This window comes from Nicotiana sylvestris, chromosome 9 (genome assembly GCF_000393655.2).
Source record: "Nicotiana sylvestris chromosome 9, ASM39365v2, whole genome shotgun sequence".
In the NCBI taxonomy this organism is placed as follows: Eukaryota; Viridiplantae; Streptophyta; class Magnoliopsida; order Solanales; family Solanaceae; genus Nicotiana; species Nicotiana sylvestris.
Genome location: NC_091065.1, coordinates 181,497,640 through 181,520,459, shown reverse-complemented (window position 1 = coordinate 181,520,459; position 22,820 = coordinate 181,497,640). Strand labels below are relative to the sequence as shown.

The following is a 22,820-nucleotide window of genomic DNA, read 5'->3' as shown; positions in this document are numbered from 1 at the left end:
TTAGTCTTATTTTAATAGCTATTTTACTTAAATAGCATTAATTAGTAAATAAGTTCGTATTTTTAGTCTTGTTTACGATGAGAGAATAAAACTTGGGCTCGAGCAATCCATTTTTAGGCCTAATTTTTTGACCTAACCCATAATTTCCAAGCCCATAATTTCTAGGCCCATACCCCCTAACCTAAATGTAACCCTAAAACCCTAAGCCTATAAAAAGGAGCTAACCTAAAATGCCTAAGGGAGATCGAATTCAAAAAAAGATCTGAAGCGCCCCAGTACAAAGAGACCACCCCCCCTCCCCTCGCATCGTCTTCTCAAAATGACCCCTGCTCTCTTCATCGACGACAAACACCAATAGACCCCATAACCCTCTTTACTCACACCCCTCACCAGCCCCGCCAGTCACTACCAAACCCGTCGGAAAATCCGGCAATACCCAACAACAAAAAAGCAAACAAAGCTAACCACGGCTGCCTGAAACTCGACGGAAAAATGAGCTCCAGCAACTTGTCGGATTAATGAGCTCCAGACGTGACAAACAAAACCAAACGACCTCACCCCAGCTCACCATCGCCGTTGTTTATTTCCCTTCCTCCACCCTCTACTGTCTTTGTATTGTCGAAGTCACATCGTCAACGATGAACGAGTAGTAAACAGTCCACTATTTCATCACCATTGTTCCTGTGTGCTTTACTTCTATGTTGGATGCGTGTATATCTAACAAGTTCTGGATTTTATGACGTTTTTGTGCTGGGTTTGGCTAGAATCGGTTCTTTGGCATTCCTTCATGTTTGTCGTTTGGCTGTGGTTCTAGTATCTCCATCATTATGGTAGTAGCGTCATTGGTTCTGGCGGATGTCGAGGTTTGGATCGTAGTTCCGTTGAGGTCTTGTTCACGATCTGGTCGCTTGTGAGTTTCAAAGCAGTACAAGCATTAAAGTTTCAGATTCAACTCAAGGTCCACTTCTCATCTTGTTTGATTAATGATATGAGTTGTTTCTCTTGTTATTTTGGTGTTCATTGGTATTCATTTATATCTTTGAATAGTTTGAGATTCTCGTTTTGACGGTTGATTTAAGTATTTTTTTTGGATATCAGATTGTTTATCTTATTAGGAGTTACATAGTATTAGTTGTGCTGTCTGTGAGAATTATACATAAAGAAAACAGAACCATTCACTATTTCTACGTAAAAATTGATTTCCTGCAAAGTAATACATATAAATCTTTTACAAACCAATCTCTCATGACGGTTGGAACTTGATTTTGATGAATTGTATCAAATATAATAAGTAGATCAAATATTTGTGATGATGTATATGACTCTTAGTTGTTATTCAATCGAGATTTATTATAGTTGTACCATAATCACTTGTATCACTGCTAATAATTGTATAATCTGATGAGAATGTACAGTTGTAGAATGTTTTAGGTGCATTAATTAGTGAATCATCATATCTACTGGTACGGTTCCCGTGACGTAGTTGTGATGCTTAATTTTTAAAACCCGGGGGTACATTTATGTGACCCGGCCACAATTTAATCTTTTTAAATAAAATAAGCACGTTGTGGATCGTGGGTACAGTTCGCGTGACATAATTTGCCAATGTGTAATCAATAATTAGTTGTATAACAATTGAATTATTAAAAGAGGTTTTAAAAGGAAATAAAATGTACATAGGTTTCAAAGATGTTTTAAAATTAAATAAATAGGCTAATAATAACATTTGAGCGACCGTGCTAAAACCACAGAATCCGGAAATGCCTAACACCTTCTCCCGGGTTAACAGAATTTCTTACCCGGATTTGGTGTTCGCGGATTGTAAAACAGAGTCAATCTTTCCCCGATTCGTGATTTACACTGGTGACTTGGGACACCATAAATTATCCCTAGTGGCGACTCTGAATTTTTAATAAAATAATCCTGTTTCGATTTTGTCACTTTAAATTGGAAAAATCTCCCTTGCCCCTTATCAGGGTAGGTAAAAAGGAGGTGTGATACTTGCTTGTTTCAGAAGACGTTGAGCCTCATCAAAAATAAATGAAGCGCCCGGGTCAGGGCCATCTTTGACCCCCCCCCCTCCCCAAAACATTCCCGAAAAATATCATTCCCTTCGTGAGTCGTCCCTACGTCGGGAGTCTTCATGGCTCGGGCATCTTGATTACGCCCAACTATGCCTTATAAAAAGGACACGCGGACGTTACAAATATAATATGATATTTCGCCCAGAGTCGAACCCACAAGGAATTAACCTACCAATTACTCTTATTAGACTCACTAAATTCTATGTAATCAACTTCCCAAATGTTTTGAATAACAATTGATGATATTTTTACTAACTATGATTAAGTTGTAAACAATTAAGAGAAGGATCTAAGGTTATGATTTCCTCTATTGATGGAATCCCTTCCGGTTATGTTTCACATAGATTCACCTAATTGTCTCTATCAATCATGATCACTCTCATTACCATAAATCTCTCCCGAGTAATCATGACAATTTACTAGACGCACTCTCCCGAGTTATGCTATCTGGCTTTGTTTATTGCAACTCACTTTAGATTGCACCCAAGGCTTCGTTATCCCTAATCCCGCCTTTAAACCCTCGGTTATTGATCCCTCATATACTTTGGGAGTGGCGTTGTTAAACTATTACCTAAATATGCACTCTCTCCCGAGTTATGCATACTAAATAGGCATAGCTAATTGAGGATCCTATCAATTTACTACAACAAGAACATAGTTTAACAAATAGAGATTAAACCAGGCAAACTATATTAACATAACTAGAAGTTTAACCTTCAATAGGTTCCATCAACTTAGACTAAATATTTAGCTACTCATAATAGTGTTCATAATTGCCCAAATAAATTGCATAATTAAATTACAAAGCAAAGATGAAGGAATGAAAAATTTGATGCCAATTTCCTCCGAAAATTGCTCCAAACATTTTCTCCCTTCCGCAATAGCCTCCCTAGGTCTAAGATATGTCAAAAGTCTTCAAAATGGCATTTTACATGTATTTATACCAAATAGGGTCGGTCCCACACGAAAAAACCCTTTCCTGCGAACTAGGACTTAACTCTGTAAAATTTGAACAACCACACCGCAGGCTGCGCCGCACCATGCGGCGTGTTAGTGCATTTTATCTGCAGCCTATTCTTTTTGCTTCAGGCAGCATTTTACACTACTGCGCCGCACCTTGCGGCGCCCCATGCGACGCAGCAATGTAATTTTCTCAGAGTGAACTTGTTTCGTCCTCTTTTAACATCCAGATTTGGTACACGACTCCCGAACACGATCCCGACTTATTGTATTGGGCTTTTACTCAGACTTCAAAACTCCAAATTGATCAATTTAGCTCCAAATTAACTTTTGAGCTCCGGATCGCTTCCTGCAAGGCATAAAACACGTACTGAGTGTAATTCACTATCATTTGAGCTCAAATGCACGTAAAAATGCAATTATTGGAATGTAATACCACGGCTAAAACACGGGTTTCTAGACTAACATCAACACCCCACACTTAAACAATTGCTCGTCCTCGAGCATTTGAACTACACTGCACCTAGGGATAACCTTTCATCAAACAACTTCCCCGATACAACATGCCAAGAATAATTAAAGTAGACAGAGCACCTTATCATAACATTTCACCCTCAAGATTCGACTCAAAAGTACCATGCATTAGTCACTCGCCCACTTACTCTAACATAGAGGTCAATGACATTACCTCTCTTTCATGAATCAAGTGCCCTCATACAACAAAAGAGAGTAGTCCCACATAATAAAATTTAAGAATATTTAGGAGCTCGAGATAGAAAGAATTCACCCACTCTCAGAAATAACATTCATACGCCACAAAAGATGCACCATAGGCTTGCCCGTAGTGTACTACTCTACTAATCGAGCTCATTCAATCTAGGATCAAGTAGGACTTTAATTGGTTGTAATGTAGGCTGCAGGACGGGTATGATACATTTAGATGTAAGAGTGACTACACCTCCCTAAGCACTTTAATACATATACTTTAACATTCAAACCCCACTTATGTCAAACCAAAACTCCACCTTCACATCAATCTATATTAACTCCCTACATCTTTAAGCATAATTACGTACAGAGCCACCACCATCAAAGAATATATATATATATATATATTCTTTTTCTTTTCTTTCTTTTTCAATTCAAGTGGCTCTTACTTTTTTTTTTCCAATACAATGCATCTTTCTCCTTATTCCATTAGTTCCACACAAAAGCCCAACCAACCATCCCACACTTTAATTTTTACAAAGTTTATAACAATTCAAGTGCTCATGAGAGGTGAAAAGGTTCAAATATATGATCAATTAAAACAATTGGGTAAGGCTTGAAATGTGGTTTCCAAAGAAATAGGATTATAGGCTCAAAGGGTTTAACTACGATACATCACAATTAGGCGGGTAAAATATGTATATATGGCTCAACAAAGAAATACCTATATCACTTCCAAGACTGAACGAAACTACTATTTCGCTTTGCAAACACACTGGGCAAGTTCTAAGCATCAAATGCAATGCATAGAATAACATAAAACCTTACACACACATGGCACATAACTCACTCAGGTTTGGACTAATCAAGACACTCTTAGTCAAAGCAGTTAAGCACAGTTTTAATCATACGATTTACGACACTTATTTAAGAGTCAAGAATTGAGCCTAGGTGTCACAACTAAGGCCCTTACCACTCTCGAGGCATATGCAATCAAGGGAAATTGATCCTTCAACTTAGCTTCCTAACTAAAGATTCTTAACTCCTAAAAAAATAAAAAGATTTAACTACACTCGGTTCAAGCAAAACCCTTGGAAAAGAACCGCGGTACAAAGAAAAACCAAGGGGGAATTGTTACACTACCTAAAATAAAAAAAACTAAAATAAGACATATTTTTGGATTTTCAGATATATGAATTTTTTTTCTCTCTTTTGACTCATCTCCCTCAAGAAATCAGCCGACGAAATCCATCGTCGGGAAGAGTCGAACTACATACTTAATTACTAACTATTAAATGCCCGATAGAATTTAGAATTATAGTTTACAGACCAATTGTCTGAGAAAGTAAGAAACAAATCAAACAAAACCAATTGGCAAATGAAAAACAAAGAAAAGTACAAATACAATCAGATAGGAGCACCCCCACCCACCCCACCCACCCCCACACTTTAGAGATTGCATTGTCCCCAATGCAAAATAAGAAAATCAAGAGTGAAAAGGGGACTCCCTAAGGCCCAAGGCCTAATCATCAGCACCCTTGAAGGTGCGCAAATACTCCTCATCATCTGAGAGAATGGAGTTCACATCTTCATCGGGTGGCAATTGTCCTCCTCTCGCCAACCCCAACCACTGTTGAGTGATAGTAGACAGGGGGTGATCCTTATGCAACTCTTCCAAGTTGGCCTCCCCCCGAGCAGCCCGAAGGCTCAAGTCAGCGAACAGTAGTTGTAGTGTCTCCTTAACGCGGACCATCCTCTAGTCCGAATTAATAGCTGCAGTAGGGGTTCTATCACCGATGTAAAATCATAGGGCCTAATAGGGTACGACACTGGAATAGTCCTATCATAGTGGTACTCCTCCTCCACAAGGTGTGCTCGTAACAATCGAGTGATCATACTCGGGTAATGTAGACGGCGAGCCCCAAGTGGTCGCACTTTATCCATATGCTCAAGCATGATTTTACCAAGGTCAAACTGCATCCGAGTCAATAGGGAATAGATCAAACACACGTTCAGCCGGGGTACATCAGTGTCACTTCCAGTCAGCGTGATCTTGGCATTAATCAACCACAACACAACCCTGGATGGCCTCTGGAATGTTGCCTTCTCCATGTCCTTGTGGAATCCATTTGCATCTTGTGTCCATGCGGCAGAAGAGTCAGCGCCACATAACAGGCAGCGAATAGCCGAATAGTATGGCCGACGGAGAAACCTCTGAAAGAGCTTGTGGGAATGCTCTATGAATCTCATAATCCGATTGATCACCCGTGAGGAGAATGGAATCACTTTACCCCTTACCCGCACTTCGTAAACCGCATCCAGACTGGGTTCAGGTTGCCAGTTAGCATAAATTTCTTTGACTAGGTTCACATTCACCTTATCACCTAAGCGGAACAGATTGTCTAAACCCAAAGCCAGAATTTTGTTGTAAATTTCACCATATTTACGGGCCAACTTCCTATCGTCAATAGCAATCTCAGGATCCGGGTTGACTGACGGGACAAATGTCTAAAACCAGTGTCGAGCATGGGCAGGGACAACCCGTCTACCATATTTGCATGCTGGCACCACATCCGCATCAGAGTCAATGCGCTCTTCTTCCTCCTCTACTGGGGTGGGGGGAGGTGCCCGTCTCCCACTACGATGGCTGCTAGAAGCAACCTCAGATGAACCAATGTTAGAGCGTTTGCTCGGGCGGCGAGACATTATACCTGCACAAGATGAACAAATTAGCCACAACACGAAAACCCAAAACAAGACCAAACGGGGTAACCACACCACACTTATGATATTGGCATGTTCATAAGTAAAATGTATATGAGGGACTCAGACTACACCGATGGAAGTGCTCCACAAGCAATCAACACTCCCCAAACCACCAACATAATAGTACAACTACAAAATCATGGACTATACTAGTTAAACATACAAAATTAAGAAGCTAATCTAGTAACTACGAAGAGAAATAAAAGAAGTTATACTAATGCACTACTAATAAACTTCACAAAATACAACACCACACTACACAAGCACAAAGCATGAATCGAATATTCCAATTAGCACCAAGCACACATTTTCTCATAGCAATTATTCTCCACTAAGCTACAATGTCACTTTCAAGGTCATTGAGGCATTTAATCAAACACATAGCCTCCACCAAAGTTACCTCATAATTTCAACTTTAATTCTTCCAATACTACTACATAACCATACCAATCAACCATCCTACCACCACCACAATATAACAATGGCACAAAGTGCTCCAAATTTGCACAAATACACCACCAGTTTTCGGTTTTTAAGGTACCTCCACATAACTTTACCATAAATTATTTTTATAGGCATCAAGACATGCTAAAAATCTTCCACAAGTATAAGCACAAGGGAAATAACAAGTTAAGTACCAATCATGGCCAAAATAAGCAATTAGATTGAAAAAAATTAGCACCAATACACTACCTAGGGATTAGTTTAAATTAAACTATACTACTCATTACACTAAATTACCTCAAGAAAAGAGAAGGGTATAGAGAACTTACCTTAAGGATGAATGGAAGGGATGGAAGGTGTGTGTGAGAGAGGAATTGGAGAAGAAAAGAGAATGGGGGATTTGGGGGAAGGGTTGTAGCGTTTGGAGTGAAAGAGAAAAAAAAGAACAAGGGGTTGGGGGTGCGCTGAACAGCTCTTAAAAAAGCTGAAAAAATATATATTTTTTTAAAAACTGTACTACCGCGGCGCAGGGTACGGCGCCCCATGCCGTGTGGTAGTGTAATTTATCAGAGGCCTGACATTTTGGTCTCTCAGACACGTTTAGCCTGGCGGTGCATGGCACGGCCCCCCATGCGGTGCGGTAGGCCATTTTTCACAGATTTCGATTTATTTTCGACATTTAGCTTCCAGGTTGCACCCCGACTTTATTATGTACTTATTTTATGTCCAGTTCATGCTTGTACCTACCCAATCAAGTCTCATAACTCCTAAATTCTAATAATCCTAAACTATAATTATGGGTTAGTGAGGTTAACAATTGGGTTGCCTCCCAATAATTGCCTGATTTAACGTCGCGGCACGACGCAGATAAGCACATTTAAGGCTCGCTCGACCTCTGAGGTTCAGTTAGGAGGATCTTCGACACTTCTTTTGGTTCATTCATGCCCACATATAGTTTCAATCTTTGCCTATTGACTCTAAATATATGAGAGTCTTTCTCTGCGACAATTTCTACAGCACCTGGAGGGAATACTTTGACCACTCGAAATGGTCCAGACCATCGTGACCTAAGTTTATTGGGAAATAGCCTTAATCGTGAGTTATAAAGCAACACCATATCTCCGGGCTTGAAATTTCGCTACACAATGTTCTTGTCATGCAACCTCTTCATTCTTTCCTTGTACAACCTTGTGCTCTCAAAAGCAAGATGTCTGAACTTGTCGAGCTCATGCAATTCTGTGTTTCTCGTTGTGCTCGCAGCCTCGATGTCTAGATTTAGCTGTTTCAGTGCCCACCAAGCTCTATGTTCAAGTTCCACTGGCAAATGGCAGGCCTTCCCGAACACCAACTTATATGGTGACATACCAATCGGTGTTTTAAAAGCAGTTCTATAGGCCCAGAGTGCATCATCTAACTTTTTCGCCCAGTCAGTTCTTATGGCGTTGACAGTCTTCGTTAGCATACTCTTTATCTCTCTGTTTGACACTTCAACCCATCCACTGGTCTGGGGATGATATGGGGTTGCCACCTTGTGACGCACATCATACTTCGATAGCAACCTCTCGATTGTAGAAGTGAGTGCCTTTGTCACTAATAATAGCTCTCGGGATCCTAAAACAGGTGAATATATTCTTCTTCAGAAATTCCACCACCACTCTCACATCATTGGTTGGAAGTGCAGCAACTTCCACCCATTTGGACACGTAATCTACCGCAACAAGTATGTACTTATTGCCAAAAGAGCTGACAAGGGGCCCATGAAGTCTATCCCCCAGACATCGAACACTTCAACCTCTTGGATTGGGTTCATGGGCATCTCATGGCAATGGAAAATGTTCCCGGTTTGCTGACATTCATTACAGCCCTTTACCTATTGGTGTGCATCCTTAAATGCTGTTGGCCAGTATAACCCGGCCTCTAGCACTTTCACGGCCGTCCTAACTCATCCAAAATGCCCTCCATACGCTGATGCGTGACATGCCTGCAAAACAGAAGATTGTTCTATCTCGGGGACACACATCCGAATCATATTGTCAACACATATTCGAAACAGATAAGGTTCATCCCAATAATACATGCGGCAGTCACGATAAAACTTTTTCTTTTGTACAGAAAAAGGGTCATAGGGAACTATACCGCTTGCCACGTAATTTGCAAAGTCTGCATACCATGGCACTTCCTCAAGGCTTATAGAGAGCAACTGCTCGTCTGGAAAGGTTTCCAGAATATCCTCAACCTCAACTGAGTTTCAGCTACCTCAAGTCGTGATAGATGATCAGCGACTTGGTTTTCTATGCCCTTATGGTCACGGATTTTGAGGTCGAACTCTTGCAGTAATAGTACCCAACGAATTAGGCATAGTTTAGACTCCTTCTTCTCAATCAAGTACCTGAGAGCTGCATGATCAGTATATACAATGACCTTAGAGCCAATCAGGTATGATCTGAACTTGTCGAAAGCAAACACCACATCCAGCATCTCCTTTTCAGTCATAGTGTAGTTCAGTTGGGCTCCACTGAGAATTTTACTGACATAGTAGATTGGGTGCATTAGCTTGTCTTTCCACTGCCCCCACTACACAGTCACTGGCGTCACACATGGGTTCGAATGGTTGCTCCCAGTTGGGGGCGACAATAATGGGTGTTGTGACTAGTCTCTTCTTCAGTTCCTCGATTGCTACCCTACAATCATCAGAAAACAATAAAGAGTGATCTTTTTCTAACAACATACAGAGAGGGTTGGCAATTTTTGAGAAGTCTTTTATGAATCTCCGGTAGAAACCGGCAAGCCCAAGGAAGCTCCTGATTGCCTTGACTGAAATGGGAGGTGGCAGCTTTGCTATCACGTCAACTTTTGCACGGTCCACCTCGATCCCCTTGCTTGATACTCGGTGTCCCAAGACTATTCCCTCTTGTACCATGAAATGGCACTTCTCCCAATTAAGTACCAGGTTAGTCTCAATACATCTTTTCAGCACACGGGTCAAATTTATGAGGCACTCATCGAATGAGTTTCTCACCACTGAGATATCATCCATGAACACCTCCATTATGTCTTCAACCATGTCAGTGAATATGGCCATCATGCACCTTTGGAATGTGGCGGGTGCATTGCATAGGCCAAAGGGCATCCTCAGAAAAACATAAATGCCATATGGGCAAGTGAAAGAGGTCTTCTCTATGTCCTCTGGTGCAATGGAGATTTGATTGTACCCTGAGTACCCATCCAGAAAACAGAAGTGAGACCTCCCTGCCAATCTGTCTAGCATCTGATCAATGAAGGGAAGTAGGAAGTGGTCTTTCCGGGTGGCCAGATTTAACTTTCTGTAGTCCATGCAAATTCTCCAGCCTGTAACGGTTCTTGTAGAGATCAGCTCATTATTATCATTTTTTACCACTGTCATGCTACCCAAGGAACACATTGTACCGGGCTAACCCAGTTGCTGTCAGAGATTGGAAAAATGATTCCTGCATCCAACCACTTAATCACTTCTTTCTTCACCACTTCCTTCATGTTGGGGTTCAGCCTTCTTTGGTGTTCCCTGGAAGGTTTGTGTCCCTCTTCCAACAGAATTTTATGCATACAATAGGCTGGGTTGATCCCCTTAATGTCTGTCATGGTCCACCCAATGGCAGTTTTACACTCCTTGAGTACCTGCAAATATTGTTACGGCTGTTTATCTAACAAACTAGATGAGATAATAACAGGTAATGTGGAGTTAGGTCCAAGAAATTCATACCTGAGATGGGTTCTATCCCAGAACCCTCTGCCCTCTAATGCCAACACGCATTCTACCAGTTCTTCTCCATTCACCTCATCTAAATTCCTCAGACATGCATCAAAAGGGTCCTCAATAGTCAGCATCTCATCATCAGTTTCTACAATTACATCCACGACATCAATAAGAGAGAAATTTGCGAATTCACTTGGTCGCCTCATAGATTTTTACATATTGAATATTATCTCTTCATCGTTCAATCTCATCTTGATCTCCCCAGTCTCACAATCAATGAGAGCTCTCCCAGTGGCTAAGAACGGCCTTCCCAAAATTATGGGAATTTCTTCATCCACCTTGCAGTCTAAGATCACAAAATCTGCAGGGAACACAAATTTCCCTACTTGAATCAACACATCATCCAGGATACCAGAGGGTCTTTTTAGGGTCCTGTCAGCCAGCTGCAACAACATAGAAGTGGGTCTAGCTCTTCCAATCCCCAGCCTCTTATAAATCGCCAGGGGCATAAGATTTATGTTGGTCCCTAGATCACAAAGTGCCTTAGCAAAAGCAAAATTACCAATAGTGCAGGGAATTGTGAAACTCCCCGGATCAAACAGCTTCTCAGCAATTGGTCTAGTCACCACCGCACTGCAGGTCTGAGTAAGAGTCATTGTGGCCAGGTCTTGGAAATTGAATTTTTGGGACATCAAGTCCTTCATCATTTTTGCAGAACTAGGAATCTCCTTCAAGGCATCAATCACAGCATCTCCAAGAATTTCTTGTATTGTTCCTCTTTTTGGTACTTTGCCAGCCTTTGTGGGAATGGTGCGGGGAGGTCTCTTCTTCCCAATGATTTGGGTATTTTCTTTGTCAGTTACCACCTCAACCACCGGTTCTTGGGCTGTCTCAGCTTCTCTCTCAGCCTCAATCTGTGTGTTATGTTCTTCCTAGGCAGGCTGTACTATTACCTCTGTCAGTTTTGTTGACTTATCTAGCTCAATGGGCATTGGTACAAGTGTCTCAGCCTGTCTGCTTTCTCGAGCCCTCTCTTTCTCCAAGTCTAAGTCTCTGCCATTACATAGACTCACTACCATTAGTTGCTTCGGGCCTTGATCTTTTGGATTTATCTGAGTATCTGCAGGTAATGTCCCATGAGGACGATTATTCAAAGACATCAAAATCTAGTCCATCTGCACTTCACTATTCTTAATAGCTAAATCATGTGCATCTACTCTTTCACTGATTTTTGCATTTGACCCAATAACTTGTTGCATCATTTCCTCAAGTCTAGCAAACCCATCTTCCTGTCGTCCACCATACTACTGCTGAGGAGGATGATACCCCTGTTGCTGATTTTGATTATTATATCCTTGTGGCTTGGATAAGGTGCCATATTATTAGGAGGTCTCATACCTCCCATGTTTCCATTGTTAAACTGTGGCTGGACTGGCCTGTATGGCTGATTTTGCTGGCCCCAATTCTGACCGCCCTGTCTTTGGCCTCCATAATTAGAAATATAATTCATGTCCTCAAGGTAGTGATGATGATCATGTTCTGCATTCTACTGGTTACCAATTGGCTAACTAATGCAAGATGTGCATAAGCCCCCATTGGTAGTATCAACAATGTGTACTCGCTGCTTCTGCCCTGACTCTTCTGCCTTTTTGGTGAGTATACTCATTTGTGTCATTAATGTGGCCATATTTTCAGCAAGAGTGTTGGATGGATCTAAGGGCACTGAATGAACTACTGGAGTGATAGGTGCTTTCCTGGTTGTCCACCCCGAATTATGTGTCATCTTGTCAAGTAGACTCTGGCTTTATCTCCATGTTTTGCTCAAAAATGCTCCACCAGCTGAAGCATCAACATTACCCTTCACGCCATCTGCCAAACCCATGTAAGACCGCTGCCCCAACATCTGATCTGGAATACCGTGGTGCGGACATATAACCAACATTCCTTTGAATCGTTTCCATGTTTCTTGCAGTGTCTCCATTGGTCTCTGTTTGAAACCCAAGATTTCATCAATTTGTTGCGCAGTCTTGTTGGGTGGGTGAAACGTGTTCACAAATTACTTGACTAACTCATCCCAAGTTGTTATGGAATTAATGGGGAGTGAGTTTAGCCAGGTCTGGGCAGCTCCTGCCACTGAGAATGGAAACAACAACAGCTTTATTACTTTCTGAGTTACGTTGGGATGCCTTTGAGTTTTGCAGATTGACAAGAAATTCTTCAAGTGTTGTTGAGGATCTTCGATTTGTTACCCCGAAAATAGTCCCTTATTTTGCAACAAGTGCAGCATGTTGTTCGTGATTGAAATAATTCAGCCTATATCTGCGGGACTAAAATCATTGGAGCCAAATTCTCTGTTGTGGGTTGTGCCCAGTCATATAGAGTAGCCTCGGGCACAAGAGGTTCCACTGGTGCTGCTGGGTCTACCAAGTTGGCCCCTATGTCTGGTTCGAATTGATCAGTTGTTTGTTGTAATTTCTTTTTTTAGTTGGCCCGATTCAAGGCCTTGAAAACTTTCTCGGGATCTGATAATGCTTCAAATACTTCACCAGTTCTCGATGAGTTTCTAGGCATGCACCTGTACAACCAAGTCAACAAATGTTAAAATTTCAATGTATAAATTGGGTATAGAGAAAACTCACTACACTAAGAATTTTTGTATTTCTTTCAATTGTAATTGATAACACCGTTAATTCCCCGGCAACGACGTCAAAATTTGATCACGCCCAACTATGCCTTATAAAAAGGACACGCGAACGTTGCAAATAGAATCTGAGTATTTCGCCTAGAGTCGAACCTACAAGGAATTAACCTACCAATTACTCTTGTCAGACTCACTAAATTCTACGTAATAAACTTCCCAAACATTTTGAATAACAATTGATGATATTTTTACTAACTATGACGAACTGCAATTAAGTAAATAAAGACTAACTATGATTAAGTTGTAAACAATTAAGAGAAGGATCTAAGGTTATGATTTCCTCTATTGATGGAATCCCTTCCGGTTATGTTTCACATAGATTCACCTAATCGTCTCTATTAATCATGAGCACTCTTATTAATAGAAATATCTCCCGAGTAATCACGACAATTTACTAGACGCACTCTCCTGAGTTACACTAGTTGGTTTTGTTTATTGCAGCTCACTTTAGATTGCACCCAAGGCTTCGTTATCCCTAATCTCGCCTTTAAACCCTCGGTTATTGATCCCTAATATACTCTGGGAGTGGTGTTGTTCAAACATTACCTAAATATGCACTCTCTCCCGAGTTATGAATACTAAATAGGCACAGCTAATTGAGGATCCTATCAATTAACTACAACAAGAACGTAGTTTAACAAATAGAGATTAAACCAGGCAAACTATATTAACATAACAAGAAGTTCATCCTTCAATAGGTTCCATCAAAACCTTAGACTAATTATTTAGCTACTCATAATCGTGTTCATAATTGCCCAAATAAATTGCATAATTAAATTACAAAGCAAAGATGAAGGAAAGAAGAATTTGATGCCAATTTCCTCCGGAAATTGCTCCAAACGTTTTCTCCTTTCCGCAATAGCCTCCCTAGGTCTAAGATATGTCAAAAATCTTCAAAATGGCGTTTTTACATGTATTTATACCAAATAGGGTCAGGCCCAGACGAAAAAACCATTTCATGCGCGAACTAGGACTTACTCTGTAAAAGTTGAACAGTCGCGTCGTAGGCTGCGCCGCACCATGCAGCGCGTTAGTGCACTTTAGCTGCAACCTATTCTTTTTGCTTCAGGCAGCATTCTCCTTGCGGCGCAGTAGTGTAATTTTCTCAGAGTGAACTTGTTTCATCCTCTTTTAACATCCAGATTTGGTACACGACCCCCGAACACGATCCCGGCTTAATGTATTAGGCTTTTACTCAGACTTCAAAGCTCCAAATTGATCAATTTAGCTCTGAATCCCTTCCTGCAAGGCATAAAACACGTACTAAGTGTAATTCACTATCATTTGATCTCAAACGCACATAAAATGCAATCATTGGAATGTAATACCACGACTAAAACACAGGTTTCTAGCCTAACATCACATCTCGGAACTGCCCTTCATAAAACACAGGGCCAGGTGGGGTTCATCTATGTTAATTATCCCAAGTAATTTACTTGGGACGTTCTCTTCTCTTTGGAGGGCCTCGAAATTAGGCTTTTCGGGCTCGCCCGCCAGATGTCCTCCAAAGCGAGGAGCGCTTTTACCACCTGATAGTTCGAGGACTCTGCTCGAGCTCCCCTTCGAAATTTCTTCGGTTCGAGATTGAACCACATCAGCCACTACCGGTTCGGCGGCCTTTGAAGCTTCAGTGCTCCCCCTCTTCCGAGCTACCAACAGGCAGTCGACATATTCTCCCTCTACCTTATCATCCCAAAGGTGTTGGATCGCTTCTGCAGATAGGGCTGCAGGATCGTCCCTAGGCTTTCGAGCCTTATTTTTCTTAGGCTTTCGGGAGCTTGTTGGCAAAGCCCTTTTACTTTTCTTCTCCTTGGATGGCTTCGGGATATCCTCTTCATCGGGCGGAGGCGGCCTCATAATAACTGTGTCTCCGAGGCCTGCGTAAGGGGAAAGTAAGTATTTTTTTTTTACAAAGACACGTCAACATATGAACAAGGGAACTCACCATGATTTTTAGCTTCCCACCGACCCTTGGCCGAATCACGCCAATAGAGTTCTTCGTGTGAAGAAGTGGAGGCCAGTTGTCAAACCCAACCTGCAAGGTCCGAAATCGCACTAGGAAACCAATGGGAAGCTGCACCATCGAAAAGGAATTATATCGGGGAAGAACATGGAAGGTAGAGTGATAAACATCATCGATAGGGTTGTACTTACGTTTTATGTTCCAATCCTCGGGGAATGGCATTCTTTCGGCAGGAATTAAGTCGGAGGTCTTGATTCGAACAAACCAGCTCATCCATCCTCGGTTCTTGTCCTCATCGATACTAGAGAATAGCGTCTTCGAGGATCGATACTGGAGCTTTATCAAACCACCTCGATAGAGGTGAGGGCTGTATAGCCTAATCAGGTGGTCGAGTGTAAAAGACATCCCCTTGACCTTGCCCGAGAAGTACCTGAGCAAATTAACGATGCACCAGAAAGAAGGGTAGATCTGGCCAAGGGTCACCCGATACTTGCGACAAAAATCCAGAATGATTAGATCTACAGGACCCAGTGTCAGATCTATGCGACCTAATGTGAAAGGATAAGTATACACACTTAGGTATCATTTCACATGGGTAGTGATGTCCTCCTCTAGGGAAGGAATCACCACTTCTTTGTTCTTCCAATTGCAGTCCTCTTTCACTTGGTTGAGATCGGCTTTAGATATCGAGTAGATGTATCAGGACATAGGCTCGCATTGGCCTAGAACTGATGGAGGCTTATCGATTTTGAAATCGAAAGATAGCTCGCATGGCTGAGGAATGCATTCCTCGATATGAGGTGGCACCGTTGTTCTACCACCGGCCGACCGCGATGAGGAGGAGGCTTTTTCTTTCTAAGGAACGATTTTAGATGTTTTAGCCGTTGTTGTTGAGAAATTCAAAAGAAGAGATGAAGTTGATGTTGTAGCAAGGACAAGTTGAAGAAAAGATGAATTTAGAGAAGAAGAAGAAGCTAGTGAGGTTTTGAGAAAGGTTTGAGAAGTAAAGATTGTGAAAGTTGTAAAACTAACCTATTTATAGTGGTCGCTTTAACGGTTTGGGGAAGCCAATGGCCGACCATCAGTCGCCTTCAATTAATGGCCTTGGGAACTATGCATACGTGACCTTTCAATCACTTCAATCGTTGACATCACGAGATTGACATCATGATCAAGGCATCGGAGGATCGAGGATCAAATCGTTTCTTATCATCTTACTCTAAGAAACGCGGGGACTATCTGTATACGGTTGAAATCAGGTATGCCTGATTTCATGGGCTCGAAGAGTCGCTTCGTGCCCGAGTTCAGAATGGACTGAGTTCGAGTCTGATGGACCAAGCTCGAGCCCGATGATAGAGTACAAGGCTCGAAGATCGAAGTACGCGATGAACACCAGGGCCGAGTATGACCAACCCCGAGATAATGTCGTTATGGGTTTGTAACAGAAAGAGCAAGATTCCCGCAACGTCCCTAAGATCGCGGTGTAAATTTTGGAATTTATTTGTACGAATTTGTACTAGACGGTTAGACAGCTGTCACAATAAGATTCCTTACTAAAAATGGAAATGTACCTTGTAAAGGACTCCCCCATTATATAAAGGGGAGCTCATTCATCTGTAAGATCATCAATCATTGGCAAAAGAATATACATTCCGACTTTCTTGCTCAGTACTCATTAGAATTGTCTTTTAACTTTATTGATCTTATTTTATTATTCTTACTTACCTACCTCGATGTCACTTTAGCTCGGGGACGAGACTTGCTTGCACACTGGTTTGATTCAACTTATTTCTTTAATTTATACGTTTGATTTCTTAGTTATCAGTTAGTATTGGACTAAATCATGTATCTTTAAAACCTCAATACAAATTTAATTGTTACTCGAATTTTAGGGGTAAACAGTTATAATAATTTTTTTTAAAAAGGATTAACTTACCTACCTTGGGGAAATTGCTAAAGTGTCCTATTTCTCCCACTTATTAAAGTTTTCAAAATGTTGTTAGTTGCAGAAGAAGCTACCTCGAGAGATAAAATGATTGATTTTAGCAAATAATATTACCCCTATGTTTATCAAATTTCTTGATAAAAAATTTTCTCGTGGTAGCATGCTCTAGTTCCCGGAGTACTCTTCACCAAGTTATAGCGAAATACGAAGAAATCAAATTTTTTATTTTATTTTTTTTATCGCTGATCACCTAAATGAGATGAAATCACCTAAGGGGTCGTTTGGTTTGATATAGCTTGTGCTGGGATTAGTTATCCTGGTATTATTTTTTATCCACTGTTTGGTATGTTGTATTAAAAATGACAATTGCATAATTTCTAAGAAAAGGTATAAGTTATTCCGGCACTAATTATCCCACTCGTTACAAGGTATAAGTTATCCCAATACTAATTTTAATTCCGAAATAACTTATACTAGATTTGCTAACCAAACAAAGTATTAAGATTGTATTACATTTTTATACCAACACTATCTACTTATACCTCATACCAAACGACCCCTAAATGAGAAGAAATTTAAACTATGATCTCTCATAATTATACACACTTCATTAAACGCTAGGCTACACTCTCGAGTGCACAAAAAAATTGATTTCCGATCTTTAATTATTTAATGGAGTATACTAGTGAATATAATGTAGTTGTAGTCTAGGCTGTCTAACTTTTGTTCTTTTCTTTCGTCATTCCTTTTCTGCTCTTTTCAAAATTCTCTAGATACCTTGGACAAAAAGGAGAGATCCCTTAAGAGAAACCTCTGAGAAGATATGGAATTTACAAATATTAAATTTTAGTAGGACAATTAACATAATGAAATCTTTAAAAATACTTAAAACCTAGTGATTGAGAGGCACTGCTCGCATGCTATTATCTTTACTCTTCTTGAATTATTCTACTAATCATTCAAAATTACCTAATAAAATGCAAGTGTGTTGGAGCTAAGTTCAGGTTATATATTTTAATAAAATTATGGAAATAAGTTATGTCAGAGAAATTAATACTCCTTTATGCTCTGATTTACTTAAACCATATTATTAAAAATTGAGAAATGTATACTTTTAGCCGCTACTAAAAAATAGCCGACAAAAAATATATTTTTGTGTGTATATATATATATATAATTTTTGGTTAAGAAATTGAAATTAATTTCGACCGACCGAGTAATTTATTTTGCCTTTAAAAATATGCATGAAAATGCAACAATCTTCATGTGTAATTGTGAGCCTTTCAAAAGTTTTTAAGAGGACGTAGATATTATGTCACACTGGACATAAAAGTTTTACCAAAATCTATAAAGTTCTAAAGCAATACAGTATAATTGGTAAAGAAAAGCAAAAAAAAAAAAGAAAAAAGAAAACAATGGCACAAGAACTAAAGATTAGCAATGAAAGAAATAATATCTTATTTCATTAGGAATCATATAGAGTGGAAGCTAAATCAAGGCATTCCAATCACTTCGTGTACGAAAACTCGTTAGCGGATTCAGGATTTAAAATTTATGAGTTTCGATAGCGATCTTAAATTAATCTTAGAATGATAATTGGAATTACAATCAAATATTTATACTATTTAATAAAAAGTTTAAATAATATTAAGAAAAAATCGGAAAAAAAAATTACTGAATTCACGTGAACACTAATTAATCCTATAAATCTGCTCCTATCCTAAGCTGTAGAATATCTTTTAGTATAAATCATTTGTTGCTGTTAATTAGGATTACTAGCCAGTAGCCACCGTTGGAAGAGAGAATATTACTTTTTCGTCAAAATTTTTCTTCTTTATCACGCTCGCAATTTAAAAGTCTTTGAGATCTATATATCTTTTTATTTTCAACTCAAACTTTAAAAATATATGTGTAAAGAAAAGATTGTGCTAAAGAGTATTTTCCTATTTAATGCACTTTACACGGTGCGAATCCAAAATAGTGGAAGTTCCAATATAGATATACCAGGAATATAAGCAGATGAATATCATGTTTGGCCAAGCTGTTACAATCAGCTTATTTTGAAAAGTATTTTTTCTTAAAAGTATTTTTTTCTAAAAGCACTTTTGGTGAAAAATAATTTGGATTTGGGTAATTAATTGAAAATGCACTTTTGAGTAACAATTTAGTGTTTGACCAAGCTTTTAAAAAATATTTTTAAGTATGTTTTTCTCAAAAATATTTTTCAAAAGTACTTTTAGGGAGAAACTACTTTTTTTCTTTTCCAAAACTATTTCTTCTTCTACTCAAAAAAAAAATTAAAAAACTTGATCAAATATCAACGTAAAATTCTTTTTTTAAATATGGTCATTGAAAAACTTGGCCAAACGAAAGATTGAAGAGTAGGTGAAAACTCGTAATTTCCGTCAAAAAGGGATGTTTCGAAAAGTACATAGAACAGTTTCTACTTCTGCTTTAGCAAGTGAACTACAGCAGCTTTCTGAGAAAGATTCTTCTTCTGGGCATAATTACCTATCACAACCATGCACAAAAATCAACCTTTAGTCCTAAGCCATTTTGTCTGGTGTGTGCTACACTTCTGTTATACCCTCCTCTTGTCCACACTCTACTAAAATTTCTCATATGCCCCCATATGTCCCAATTGTAATGCATTTACATTACAATTGGGTAAATTGGTTTGAATAAAAAGTCTAGCCCGGTGCACTAAGATGCCGCTATGTACGGAGTCTAAGGAAGGATTGGACTACAAGAGTTTGTGTATGCAGTCTTACCTTGCATTTTTGCAAGAGGCTGTTTCCACCTTGAACTTGTAACCTCCTGGTCATATCGCAGTAACTTTACCAGTTACGCCAAGGCTCCCCTTCCTGGTTTGAATACCATATTTTTATTTAAAATAAAAGTAGTCAGGGGTTCGAACCGTGGAAGCAGCCACTAATGCTTACATTAGGGTAGACTATCTACATCACATCTCTTAGAGTGCGACCCTTTCCCTGCCTTGTGTGTCAGGCTACCACTAACCCTTTAACATTAAAAACAAAAGTAGATATAGAGGGAAAATTAGATTATGAAAAGGGCAGTTTAGAGATTTGGTCAGACATAAATATAAGCTATGGTCCCTACCTTCTCTCACACACAAATCTTGTTAAAATCCTCCTTTTTTCTTCCACACTTAGCACCATTTCACCAAGTCCCAATGGCCAATCTTAACACCATTTTCACATCCTCCATGATATTATATACACTTTTCCTACACCTCTTTCTCTTTCCTTCTACAATTTCCTCAATTAGTTCAATCCATGACCTTCTCAAAAGTAAAGGACTACCAGCTGGACTATTTCCAAAAAATTTTGTAAAATCATATAATCTTGATAAAAATGGCCATTTGGAAGTTTACTTAGAAAGGCCATGTGTTGCAAAATTTGAGACATGGGTGTTTTTTGACACTATTGTTAAAGCTAATCTTAGTTATGGTGGATTAATTGGATTGGAGGGTCTATCTCAAGAAGAGCTTTTTCTTTGGTTGCCAGTGAAAGATATTATAGTATATGATCCTTCTTCTGGTTTGATCTTGTTTGACATTGGTTTGGCTCATAAACAAATATCCCTCTCTCTTTTTGAAGAACCTCCTCTTTGTACTCCTCAAGGTAACCTCTTTATTCTCCTTTGTATCTGAGTAGATTCAGAATTTAGACGTCTTGAGTTTTGAGTTGAGAAAGTGAAGATTGAAATATTTATAGCTCCCACGTAAATAAATAGTTGCAAAGCATCTACAATATTGAAGTTAGATAGAATATAGAGTAACGATGTAGAAACAAGAACCAAATCACAAGGAAAATGAAGAAAATAATGGATTGGGAAGTAATATCACTCCTAGATCCCTACTTGCCTCTCTCGTACATATATATAAGATTCGACCCTGAAGCATCGGATTATGTCCAAATCGTGAACTTATTATTGGATCCGCCACTGCTTTGTATTACTATATTTTTTGGATTTACTCAATTATCTTACACTATTCTTAATAACGGTAAAATTGTCTCCATGTAAATTATATGTCACGGGTTCGAGCCGTGGAATCAGCTATTGTATTTGCATCAGGGCGGCTGGTTACATCACATCCCTTAGGGTGCGATCCTTCACTGGATCCTGCATGAACGCGTGATGCTTCGTGCATCAATCCGCCTTTTATATTCTTAACTAGTTTAATTTGTCTTCTTACCTTATGTTATTCAACTTGCATCCTTGTTATCAAGAACATCTCTTTATGGTTTGTCTATTTGTGATTCTTAGTTTGATGTTTGAAAATGCAGGGTTATTGTTGGAGAATGATGAGATTAAGGAATCTGGATTCAGAATTGATTCAAGATTTTCCAGTCTCTGAACTCTGATATGCTACTGATTTTGCTGCGTAATTCTTGGCTCTGGCTTTGTCTCATTTGAGGGCGGTTGAAAACTTGAAACATGGACAAAAGAAAGTGGAATGAGATTTTTTATTTAGATGCTTGTAGTAGGATTGTAAAAAAGTGGAAACTAACAATATAAAAATTTTGGAAAGAAATGAGAAAATTTTGGATTTTTTAAAAATACTTGCTTGTTCAGATGGATACATGAGTCATGAAATACAAAAAGCGGAAATATATTGTCAGACTATATGACTATTTCAATCTTCTCTTCTCTCTTAAAATGATTGTTAGTTTTTCACAAATTCAAAAGTTGAGATAGGATTTTAAATTTACGAGTTCAAAATTTTAATCCTTCTAAGTTATTTATTCTAATTTGGTATTAGTACATATTCAATAAATTTTTAATATAAATACAAAGTTTGGATCAAAATTATTAGATTCGGTAGAATTCATAACCAAAACTCTTGTTCCGCCTCTGGTTCACATAGTTACCAGCCAGGCCGATGGCAGAAGCACGAAAAATCATTGCGGGGTTCAAAAAAAAAAAGTAAATGCGGAAAGAAATTAAAGGAATTCTAACACCTAATATATATATATATATATATATATATATATATATATATATATATATATATATATTATATAATTTTTTATGAGGGACCCCTTCGGCATACCTAGCTCCGCCCCTCACCCAGGCTGGTGCAATCATCAAGTTCTTAGCTTTTTCTCACGAAGAAGATTTAAGGAATACGACTTGCATCCTTTTGTCATTTTTTTATATACGCTATGGCCTAATAATAATTACCCATTACTAATTATGTAGGTGAAAGGTGTGAATTTAATGCATCAATTTCTGCCCTTGTTAAGGGCGTATCCCGTATAAAGGCTATGAGCTTATCTGAACTCATAACTTTCGCTTATACTTTATATTTTTACGCAAAAAATTATTAAATCTGTACAAATAATAAAATTTGAAGCCATTAAATTAGATGGAATATGGTAGAATTATGAATTTGAACCTATAAAATTTAAATTCTAAATCCACCCTATCCTGTTGCATGACTTAATCAATTATTACAAGCGCAATGCGTGTCCAAAGTTTTATAATCTTTA

At 39.1% G+C, this 22,820-nt stretch overlaps 1 protein-coding gene and 1 pseudogene across 1 annotated transcript; one reads left to right on the top strand and one right to left on the bottom strand.

Moving 5' to 3' along the window:
• Window positions 1-5,274: 5,274 nt before the first annotated feature.
• LOC138878677 (uncharacterized) lies at window positions 5,275-10,580 on the bottom strand (annotated as a pseudogene).
• A 9,883-nt stretch (window positions 10,581-20,463) lies between these two features.
• Window positions 20,464-21,929, top strand: LOC104233565 (uncharacterized). Its single transcript, XM_009786975.2, has 2 exons — window positions 20,464-20,948; window positions 21,615-21,929. Exons 1-2 carry the CDS (start codon window positions 20,498-20,500, stop codon window positions 21,683-21,685), a joined length of 522 nt encoding a protein of 173 aa, XP_009785277.1. The 5' UTR covers window positions 20,464-20,497; the 3' UTR covers window positions 21,686-21,929.
• Window positions 21,930-22,820: the final 891 nt, after the last annotated feature.

Bases quoted from the DNA above. Each gene is read 5' to 3' on its own strand.
- LOC104233565 (XM_009786975.2), top strand. From the start codon at position 20,498: ATGGCCAATCTTAACACCATTTTCACATCCTCCATGATATTATATACA. The intron at 20,949-21,614 runs GTAACCTCTTTA...TTGAAAATGCAG, and splicing joins TCCTCTTTGTACTCCTCAAG to GGTTATTGTTGGAGAATGAT.